Genomic DNA, 12,093 nt, shown 5'->3' with positions numbered 1-12,093 from the left:
CAAAAAAAACTGATGCTCTCACACACTTTCACACATTACTTGCTTCGAATATACTAATTGTTGCCAAAGTCAAGTCACTGATGTCCTCACATGTTAGAACTACAACCTCCTAAGCCAATGTGAGAGCCACATTTGCTTCTACCTTACACCAACCCTCTTTATCATCTGATGTGCTCTGCTGCATCTTCTTCAACTATGGCACTGAGGCTAGACCACCCTCTGGCTCAAGAATTGGAAGCAGAGCTTCTGCCTAGGTGTAGATGTCACTGCTGTACAGGACCTCATTAAATTTATTTCCGGTCCTCTGAGATCCATTCAAAATCATCATTTTGACCTCCAAGCAAATCTAACGAGTCCACAGGTTGCTTACTTTTCTCTGGAGGCCGTCACATCGCTATCATCTGCTTAACAGTAACCCTTATTAAAAAAACTGATCTGTTAAAACAAAACAAACAGTCCTGCAACAAGAAGTACTATACCCAGAAGCATTCCAATCATTGACAACCATGAACCAAACCAGCATTGTCCCTAAATTCCCGACTTAGCCTTTTTATGCGCTTCGTAGTCTCAGTAAAAGTCTCACTAGAAGCAGTTTTATTATTGTGCTAACAACCGATCAAGAACTAGTCTGCTCTACAAAGTCATTTAACTTGTAGTATCTGCCTATTTTCTGAACTCAGTTAGTGCTGCTAACTTTTATTTTTTAATTAATAAACCTCTACTGGTTATATTACAGATTATTTATCCACTCTACGTTCCTCTTTGGGATTTATAAAGTCATATTTTGGCTCAGATTATGCAGTATATCATTTCTTGCCTTATACTGGTTTTGGATTCCTCTAGGCTCACCTATGGCATCTATATAATCCTGCGGATCTGGCTCATATGCTCTAGCAGTTCTTTCTCCAACTTCCTCAGCACTTTGCTTGCTTCCCCAGTCTGTTGGGCTCAAAAGCCCCTTATTAGCACTGTGATAGAGTCTCTATGGCATTGTTTTATGGAAGAGGAACAAATCAGAATATCATCGACATACACAATGAACATAACAATCGAACATAACAATGTCCACCACTAATTCTTTAAAGTCTTCTTTAAACACTTGATTAAATACATGCAGTAAAATGTTAAAGGGACACTAAAGAAAGCTGAACAAAGAAATATTTGGTATCAGTTGGAACATATGTCATCAACATGTGTGGGTTAGGAACCACTGCTTGCCAATATTAAACAACATTCACAACTCTTAAATCATGCTTTAAACACCAGACATGTCTGTCTTAGTGACTGGCAATATTTGTGTGTTACAAAAGCTGAGTGTCTCTATAAGTACTTTATCCTGTATCAATCCTTCTATATGCAATGAATTCTGTTGCCTTTGATACAAGCTCGGTCCTGGTCGAATCCTATTCCTAACTGGACTAGCGGACATCACTAGATCTATTTTAGTGTCATACTGAGATCGTAGTTCAGATGGCACCTGACTCTCCATTTCTGAGAGCAATTCTTCATGTTTAGTTATTCACATATCTCTGCACACATTCATAATAAAAGAATTATAATGAATGGACCTCTGTGCCACCTATGTCTGGTTCCTCTCAAGGCTTCTTCCTAATGCCATCTCAGGGAGTTTTTCCTTGCCACAATCACCACTGGCTCGCTCATTAGGGACAAACTTACAGTTGTAAGTCACAAATTATGCATTATTTTATAACTGCTTTATCTCTGTAAAGCTGCTTTGAGACAATGTCCATTGTTAGAAGAGCTACACAAAAAAAATGAATTGACTTGTATTATTTACACACGTACTTTTCATTTACTTACCATCTATAAGCATTACTTCACTTAAAATGCCCATAATTGGAGAAGCACAGAATTTTAATATACATTTTGCATCATGCGACTAAAATCTTTTACCTCTTATATCTCACTTATGTACAAAGAAATATGAGGCATTCGAAACCATGTCTAAAAAAAAATACAATCATCCACTTGCTGCTCCTTGTTCCCCTACTATTTTATACTATAAGGGCTATTATATTTCCCCTTTCTTGCTTAGTCACACATTAATTATGTTTTTTAAATTATACAGATTTGCCTGTGTAACACAAAGATACATGATAGAAACACATGATAATGCAGAAGGATAAAAAAAAGTACCATTCTTCCAGTCAGGGAACAGACTGCTATCATGAAATTAATTATTCCAATTACTAAAACTGCAGTTAACCTTCATCTTTGCAATTTCTCTGTATTTTTCTGTGTTGGAATTCTGTAGAAATGGTTTAATCCTGGTTAGCATTTAGATTTTCATGACATAAAAAATATATGAAATTTTTATTAAAGAGAATTGAAAGCAGGAACGTGTTAATACAATATTTGGCATTATAATGGCTGATAGTACCATGCCGACCCTACATTTTAACAGTCAGTATGACTTACAGTACAGCCACAGTGAGACTCAGGCGTAATCAGATGCTTTCTCTGCAGTTGCAATTATTATAATTTAATATTTTCTGCTAGCCCTTTGCCAGATGCTGTTTTCATTGGCAGCCAATGTATTAGTATTGGATACAGACTGTACAAGGAAAAATTCTTATACTTTACAGGAAAATATGATAGAACCCAAGTTCCATTTAATTATTATTATGCTGAGGGAACACTGGAGAGCTTTTCAACAGTTCTGTAAACAGTTCATGGAACATTGTGATGGATGAAACAGAGAATTTGCAAGAATCAGATTGCATATGTGATCGTATATATCTTTAAATAATGATTTATAATCAGTGGCATTCTACAGTATTGAGAATAGCATCTAGATTTATTTTTAAGCATTTTTTATTCATTAAAAACACCTTGTGACTGGTCCATAACAAACAAGGTTGTATTTATTAAATTCCATTTATGTGGTGTATTGCAGTTTTGGATTTTCCTGCACCCTCATCTCATCTTCTGCTTTTATTTAGTCACTTCATCTGATACCATCTCAATTACTTTAGAGCAAAACGTATTTAAGATCATATTCATATTTAATTCCTATATAAGAATTCCAGCTGAACACGCTTTACCCTGGTGCTCTCTCACATTGCTTCCCTCTACAGGAGAAAGAGAAGAAATACATGCTGCCTGTGGATAACCTGAAACTCCGAGACATCGAGAAAAGTTTCATGTCTAGCAAACACGTCTTTGCCCTCTTCAACACAGAACAAAGGTTTGTTCAGTTCCTTTGTTTTATATACTTCTACTTTAACAATTGACAAAAAGAAGGAGGTGGAGCTGGAGGAGGCAGAGTTGAAGATGTGAAGATTTTATTTAGAGTGATGATGATGGACAGGATTACACATGTGTTTATTAGCTAGAACTTACAGGTAGGATGTTTTGGACATAAGGTGAAAGAGTCACAACTGAGATGGTTTGGTCATGTGTGGAGGAGGGATACGGGTATATAGGTATAAGAATGCTGAGGATGGACCTGCCAGGCAGGAGAAAAAAGTCTGGAAGTCTTATGATCATGATCATCAAAAGTCATGGAATGGTATTTGGATTTAATAATCTTCATTTGGGAATAAGATGAACTCACAACCATAAAAAAGGTCACTTCAGTTACTGGAGTTTTATAGTAGCCTTGTGACTAGGTCTAGGTCTAGTGGTTAAGATGCAGTGCTCTCACTGCTGCGACCCGGGTTTGATCCCCGGTCAGGGAACCATCCCCAGCCACTCTCAGTGGCAGTCCCAAGCCCGGATAAATTAGGGAGGGTTGCATTAGGAAGGGCATCCAGCGTAAAACATGTGCCAAATCAAACGTGCGGAGGATCCGCTGTGGCGACCCCTAACGGGAGAAGCCGAAAGAAAGTTTATAGTAGCCTTGTGACCCTTGTGATAGAAGAGAAGTGATCTCAGATTTCTTTGAATGGCACCCGATCATCTACCCATACTACTGATATCATCAACTTAATTATGTTGTATGAAACAGCATCTGTTACACTCTAACACTAAAGGGTTTAGGAAGTAATAGACAGGAAAGCCTTTGAAGGCTTTGTTTGGGGCCATTATGTGTGATTTAACCTATACAGCTTTGTTGGATTATAAAGAGTTTAAAGCTCAAATTTACAAATGATTTACATACAAATGTCTGTCAAAATTATTGTGCAACAGATGCAACATGCAATGATTATGTTGATTATTCATTTAAACCTCATCCTGAACATCCTGAACCAACTAAATGTTAGTTGGTTTAGGCTAGAGTACTTGATACTTGTCAGGAGAGAACATGCACACTACAGTGTAAAATCATACTATTTGTATAGCTGTAGATGCAATTAAAGTGTAGTGCATCACATGTAGCACTTTTACTGCTTTTGCTTTTCAGGAATGTGTATAAGGATTACAGGCAGCTAGAACTGGCATGTGAGACACAAGAAGAGGTGGACAGCTGGAAGGCCTCATACCTGCGTGCTGGCGTTTACCCCGAACGAATTGTGGTATGACATAGTCACTGGTTGTAATTGACATCATGGCTACTCTTTTAATTGTTATACTGTAGTGTGTTTGTTTTCATATAACACTAATGTTTAAGAAGAGCTTTGTTCCTTTACTTTGACATTCTTAACTCCTGCATTTGTCCGTTCTTTGACTGGTGAACCATGTCTGAACTGAAAGGACAAAGAAAAGGTAAATACTTAATTTCTGTTCATATCATCAAGCTAAATTTCACTGACGCTAACAGAAAACGAACCATTCGTTCTCAGGTTTTTGTTTCAACTACACAGGAGTTATCCCTCATGTTTAATTATTTCCCGATAACACCTGACTCAATTCTTCCGACTTCTGACTTCAGTAATATTTCACAGAATAGTCTGTATGATGTTGAGACACTTCTGTGTTGAATAGCAGAATGAAAGCAGTGAGGAGAGCAGCTCGGACAGTTTCATGCACTCCATGGACCCTCAGCTGGAGAGGCAGGTGGAGACCATCCGCAACCTTGTGGACTCCTACATGGCTATCGTCAACAAGACTGTGCGTGATCTGATGCCCAAGACCATCATGCATCTTATGATCTTTAATGTGATTATATGTTTTATTCTCTATTTTTTGAGTAATATATCTTTTTTTTCTTTCAGAAACACCTTATTGTGTGGAAAAATGGTGAAACCAGAGTTAATAAACAGCATATTTAAAGCATATTTACTCTGATAGTTTATTAGTCATGTATTAAGGGCAAGAAACACAGATGCAAGCATTAAACATTTTAATTTCAGTGCAAATTTACTAAAGAAAGAAAGAAACACAAAATAAAAGAAAAACAGGAAACATTGAATATGATACAAGGGAAGGAATAATATAAGAAACATTGAGTGCTTAGAAAGATATATGCCAGTTACCAAATTATGACAAATAGAGATCATGTGACATGGTATATGAGGGTGCACTGGCTGATGTAGAGTCCAGGGCCATAAACCTGACTGTATCTATGAAGTGAAATAAAGCACAAGCTATTGATTTCAAACACTGATGGACAGTAACTAGGTAAATGTAATTCATTACTCTACTTAAGTAGATTTTTTGCAAATCTATTTTTACTTAAGGATTTCCATTTGGTTAGACTTACTTTAACTTCACTACATTTCAAAGGATTTCTTCTCAAATCTCAACTACATTTTGCAAAATCCTTTTTAATTATGAGTGGATAAAAACTGGTCAAGTTACCGATCAGGTTAGAGCACGCTCTTTTTTGAGCTTGTTTTGATTGCCTCTTGGTGTATCTACTCAGCACGAACATACAGTTCAGCATCAGTTCAACAGGAAGCAGAACATTTTGAGAGGAATAAATGATGGAAGGAACTCCTGACTCGAACTTGTCAAAACACCCTTGGCCTTATTTGTGTACACATAGTACAAACAGAAAGATCATCGTACAGGAATGTACCTAAAGGAGTACAAATGCTTTGCCGCTCCAGCTACCATAGCAGTGTACAGCAATGTATTAATGAACATTGGTACTTCTATGTAGCTTCTTGTTTGTACCTTTAGTGGACTTCAGTGTTTGACTCATTAATATCAGTCTATTGATAGATTGGTGTGCAAAGAGTAACATTAGAGTCTTTTCACATAAACTGAGTTGATGAAGCAAAGAGTCTTAATCCGCTTAGTTTGAGTGACAATAAACCCATACCCATGACATTAAAGCCATAATAAACTATAGTACATTGGATACTAAAGTACATTTGAAGGCAAATACTTGTCTACTTTTACTCAAGTGCAAGTTTAAAGTGAGCACTTTTACTTTTACTGGAATAATATTCGTACACCACTGCCATTACAGTACAGATTTTTTCTTTCTTTCTCTTTTTAACAGACTAAAGAGTTCATCCATGCTGATTTGCTGGCTCAGCTGTATTCATGTGGAGACCAGAACACTCTGATGGAGGAATCGGCTGAACAGGCGCAGCACAGGGATGAGATGCTGCGCATGTACCATGCACTCAAAGAAGCCCTGAGCATTATCGGGGACATCAGTACTACAACTGTGTCCACTTCCATGCCACCACCAGTGGACGACTCATGGCTACAGGTGCAAGGAGGACCTTCAGGAAGAAGGTCTGTCACCAGCACAAGCTTTGCCTCACTGTTGCGCAAATTGTATTTCTACATGAAATTTTTCAATGTCTCAAGCTTTATTCCACAAGATACACAATGTGCTTTGGTACATTTCTTTTGTTTATCTGTGAATCAAATAGCTTTGAAAGTGTGCATGCTCTTGTGGTGATCTAAAACAACCAGAGATTGAATGTCTCTTCATGCACAGATCCCCAATGTCCAGCCCCACACCTCAGCGCCGAGCTCCTCCTGGACCTCCTCGACCAGGAGCTCGTGCTGCTCCTGGGCCTCCGGCTGCTGGAGCTCCACCTGTCCCCTCCAGACCTGGAGCCTCTCCAGACCCCCATGGTGGCCCACCACCCCAAGTGCCCTCACGCCCCAACCGTGTTCCTCCAGGAGTTCCCAGGTGAGTCCTATAGGAGTAATCTTTACTACCGTAGACAGTAGTTCACCAAAATGATTCTAATACGTTAATTCCTCATTATAAATTGTTTAGAAATAGAATATAAAATCCTGAGCACTTATTTTGTAGCCGATCAAAGTTGTAAACACTGCCAGTCGTTTCTTCACATAATGTTAAACGGAAACCTAAATCATAATTCTTCAAGTTAATGATTTAAGATAGATCCTAATAAAGAATGATTCATTAAAGCAGACTTAATCCTTTAAAAGATTTATAAAGATATACAAGTGAAAAAAGAGAGAGAGAGAGATTTAGATTTTCAGTATTATTTGTGATAATGAAGCAAAATCTGTAAAGCCTAAGAGAGTTTGTGTGGTGCACTGCAGAATTGTATAGAAGTCAATAATGCAAAAAAATCTGAAACACTGCTTTAAATTAAGAAAAAAAAACATTTGACCAAATTATTTTTGACTTATATACCGATATTATACTGTAAGAAAATATTAATCCAGTATATTTCACCTGAACAAAACATGGAATAAAAAAACCAAAACAAAACTATATTACATGTTATAATCACAAGAATTCAATTATTATTTAATTCAATCCCTCTTTTTTTTACTTAATGCATATATATAAAAAAAAAGGAATGTATCCACTTCAGTGTGCAAAGTTGTCAAAATTGTAGGATATCATGTTAAAACTGTAGGCGAATTTTACATAAACATTGGTAGCTGTGTGTGTGTGTATGTGTGTGTGTGTGTGTATGTGTGTGTGTGTGTGTATGTGTGTGTGTGTGTGTGTGTGTGTGTGAGTGTGTGTGTTTAATTAAAGCTAATGGAGATAAGCAGGATTTCTGTAGGATTTCTTCAAGGAATTATTTGCAAATAATGTATAGCATTTTGTGATGTTGATGAAGAGAGCGATGATCTACAAACTTCCTTCCTTATATTGTCTCAAAGATTTCAGTATCTTGATCACTACCTGATCCTTTCACACTAAGGAAAAGGATTACTTTGGTTCTTTTCTGCTTCTTCTTCTTCTTGTCTCCCCTTTCCACTGTTACTCTACACAATCCAGTCAAGGTCATTAACTTCATGTCATATCACAGTCACACACCATCATTGTCTGAGTTGTCTGCTTACCTTAGCTTCACTCCTAACCCTGTTGTGAACCATTATGATGTCATTTCATGATTACATAATCCTTCATCAGCATTTGTTTCCACACAATCAGTTTTGTGAGATCATGCTCTAATTGTACGCTATTCAATAAAGAACTGAGAGAAAACAAAGAAAGGGGGTGTTATTAACACACAGGCATTTTCACAAGAATAGAAAATTGTTGATGTTGATTCCTTAGCTGTTCCTCTCCACTTTACCCAACCCTCATTCTGATTAAATGCCTCCCACAATGACTCCGGTTATTCTTTCAGAATTTCTATTAGTGACCAATGAGGAGGTCCACAACATGGTATGTTTTATGCATATTGTTCTTGTGTGGCATCATTATTATTCCTGTGCATGGATTCATGTCCAGTCACCTTTCACATACTTATGCTTTCATCATTCAAATCTAACTAAATGACCCTAGTCCCTGTTTTCTGTTCATCTCTGGATTTAAGTAACAAACTCAAAAAGATATGGTTCAGTATTTTCATTTGATAGGCTTTCTCTGCACACTTTGTGATTCCTTGCCATGTAACTACTTACAATACCATCAATAGAAGTCTAGTTTGTTAGCTAGTTTTGGAGGTTTTTGTTTATTGAACTTCTTATGTAGCTTCTATGTCGCCTCTGTTATATTCAGAATGGAAAGAGCTATGTCCAGATAATGTACTGTAGTAGCAGAAAGGAGCATACTATACAAAACGAAACCTACCTTGTAGTGTTCTTCAGTCAGAAAGGATGATTTTTTTCTCAACTGAGCAGAGAGCAGCTAAGAGAACACACAATCAATATCAACTTATCAATCAACTTATAATTGAGACTTCTACAGGTAGTCGTTGACTTACGACCACAATCGCTAGCCGCAGCGTACGTTCTACTCTACGTGTTACGACCGGTCTGTCGGTCCCAATCGTGGTCGTAAGTCGACGACTACCTGTATTTGGTTTTCTCTCACAAAACACAAAAGACTGCACTACCAGACTTTAACTGTTTGCTAATATATATATATATATATATATATATATATATATATATATATATATATATATATTATTTTACACATCCACATGTATGTTTTTGTATCTTTGTATGTGGAATCTACTCATGGTGCTAGCCAGATCAGCCAAGTGATATACGCTAGTTGAGATGGAGGCTACATGGAATTTTTTATGCTTTTTCTGTAATCAGAGAGGGAAATTATGTGAGTAAAGGAACAATAGCAGGAAGTGTGTAGTATTTAAACAACATTAGGGGGTATTACATATGAAATCGGTTCCCATGTCTGCCATGTGGGCCTCGTTTATCTTTTAATCCTGGTTCCATTCTGTACTCTGTTGGGTTTGTTTAGTTGAACATTGTGATGCAGTGCCTTACGATAACAATCTTCCATGCTACTAAGAATTATTGTTTTTATTTAATCAGCTGTTATTGAATTCATAATCCCATCTCTGAGGTACTCAAGGTTATACAAAAAAAATATCTGACCTGGACAAGAAGGCAATATCTCTAATTGCCTAACAACATGCCCATAAATTTATTTTACACTACCACCTCCAGTGATTGGTCTAGGCTTGTGTTTTGGATGTGTGCCTTGGGTCAGTAACAGCTAACTGACAGCAAAAAATCCTTAACGGTGTCTGTAACAGATACCTTGATATCCTTTAAATCAGTATTATGGAATGCATTTTGAAATCTACAAAGGTTTTTCGATTCTGTCGATATATGAGCTATTTCATTTTCAATATAGTCAATCACAAATAACTTATTTGATCATAAACATCCAAAAACTGCAGTTTGAGTCTAGACATGACTCACCTTCTGACTATAACCACCGAATTAATTGCCATTTGAACTGGATGACTAAAATGCTTTTGTATTTTAAAAGTGATATAAAAGAATCTGAGTAATACTAATTTAACACTGTTCTATATGGCATTTTATGAGTAAGGACTTCCAAAAAGACCAAGGAATGGAATTAAAAAACTTAATTAATCAATATGGCCATGCTGTTTTTATATATAGGTTCATTGTCTGTTGTACTCATCTCAATTTGTCTTTGTCGGTGTCCATTGACAATTATGTTTGTGTGTCCTTGATAGTTTGTTCTGTCTTTTCTGTCTTCTGCATTTGCATTCATTGTTCTCCTCGTTGTCATCTTTGAAGTCGGCGTGTTCCAGCATCACCAACAAGACCCAAAAGATCCACCGATTTCATTACAGACTTTTAACCCTGGGCCATTTAGGCAGAAGGGAACTACGGCCTCTTTGTCTCCTCAGACACACATTTACACACTCATACAAACCCACACAACTTCACACACCCAGGGGATGCAACTCATCTAGGTGCACGTGTTTACTTAAAGGTATCCATGTCCTTTAACCAATCAGGAAGCAGGTAGAACACACTAATGGTGTCACTGATAGTCTTGTGGTTATCAATGGCAGTAACAGCACAAGCTTTACACATAATATGTTATAAATAAAGCAGATGATGTGATTTTTTAGCACTAGACAGAGTATACATTCTCTGAATACTGTAATATAAAAGCACATGAATGCTAGATGTCTTTGGCTTATCCTTGCTGTCTTTATTCCATATTAGCCTTACTGACCTTTTCCCCCTACTGCCCCACATGTTAAGATCAACCAGCATGCAGCTTTATTATTATTATTATTATTTTTATTAAAACCAGCAATAACCTGGGTACCTCAAATAATGGTGGCTATAAGTTGAAGGAATACATGTTCTGAAACCTATTTTTTGTCTTCTGCATCTGTATCATATGTGAGATTACTAAGGACAAAGATTTTGACATAATTCCCTGCACTGAGAAAAGAAAGCGATCCCTGTTTGTCATTTATTGTGATACAAAGGGATGCAAATGCATTTAAGAGCATTTTATTAATATAGAAAAGGAAGACAAATCCAAACCGATGTCAAAAATGGAAAACAGTAAAATGGCAATAAGTCAGCAATGTGATCAGCAAACCACAAGACTTATAGACAGACAGAAATCAAAACTGGAAACTCAAACATGAAATGAAGAAAACTAAATCAACTGATTGAAATTCTTTGCTAAATCACTAATGGGAACCATGGAGGAATATTAAACACTGACCAATTATCAAGTCAAGTCAAGTTAAGTTTATTTCTATAGCGCTTTTCACAACAGACATTGTCTCAAAGCAGCTTTACAGAAATCAACAGTTAAGGTGAATGGTGTGCATTTATCCATGATGAGCAGCCGTGGTGACTGTGGCAAGGAAAAACTCCCTTAGATGTTATGAGGAAGAAACCTTGAGAGGAACCAGACTCAAAAGGGGAACCCATCCTCATATGGGTGACATCAAGAGTTTGATCATAAATCTTTCAACAATTATGGAGAAAATGGAAACAGCTGAGGATGTTATAGACACTTGCAGGGGGTGGGGGGGGGTAGCTACACTGCTATAATATTCAAACTCTGATTACATAATATGAATTCCCAAATATAGCAATCATGCCAAAATTTGCAGCAAGAATAAATATTAAGATTTAGGGATTTATTTGCACATCCCTCAATAAGAAATCATATGTAAGTACATCTAAGGTACATCCTTTTCAACATTCAATCTTATATAATTCTTTATTGTAAAATTATTATTTATGATTTAACTTTAATCTGACAGGTTTTGCTTACTTTTCCCAGTATGGGTAAACAGATCAAAATCTGTGGTAATCGATCATCCTGTAGACATGTATTAGATGTAGAAGTTGAGGAATCACTACACTGTATTCCTTTCATGTATCTGGTGTAAAATTCAGAAAAAAGTTTCGAGTTGTACTTTTGTTTGTCAGTGAGGTTTGTACACTCAAGCAGTTCCTCCCTCATGAGTCTACATTTAAAGCTCATTTAAGATAAAACAAAAAGATAGATGAAGATTAAAA

At 36.8% G+C, this 12,093-nt stretch overlaps 1 protein-coding gene across 13 annotated transcripts in view; it reads left to right on the top strand.

Annotated features, from left to right (window-relative positions):
* Nucleotides 1-12,093, top strand: part of dnm1b (dynamin 1b) — a 38,288-nt gene that overhangs the window by 24,836 nt on the left and 1,359 nt on the right. For 3 of the 13 annotated variants that reach the window (XR_014531247.1, XM_083527670.1, XM_083527669.1), the window contains 6 exons: nucleotides 3,099-3,208; nucleotides 4,367-4,478; nucleotides 4,888-5,061; nucleotides 6,353-6,594; nucleotides 6,803-7,000; nucleotides 8,433-8,470. Coding sequence is in view for 4 of the 13 variants with exons in the window: in XM_083527670.1 (XP_083383796.1) it covers nucleotides 3,099-3,208; nucleotides 4,367-4,478; nucleotides 4,888-5,061; nucleotides 6,353-6,594; nucleotides 6,803-7,000; nucleotides 8,433-8,454 (858 nt within the window). In the remaining 9 variants the exon portion in view is untranslated. Of the gene's footprint in view, nucleotides 1-3,098; nucleotides 3,209-4,366; nucleotides 4,669-4,887; nucleotides 5,062-6,352; nucleotides 6,595-6,802; nucleotides 7,001-8,432; nucleotides 8,471-12,093 lie in introns of all 13 variants that reach the window. The other 10 variants (XR_014531246.1, XM_083527668.1, XM_083527667.1 and 7 more) reach the window with 6 other exon arrangements.

Source organism: Silurus aristotelis (genome assembly GCF_946808225.1).
Source record: "Silurus aristotelis genome assembly, chromosome: 23".
In the NCBI taxonomy this organism is placed as follows: Eukaryota; Metazoa; Chordata; class Actinopteri; order Siluriformes; family Siluridae; genus Silurus; species Silurus aristotelis.
This window is presented reverse-complemented; position numbering and strand designations above follow the sequence as displayed.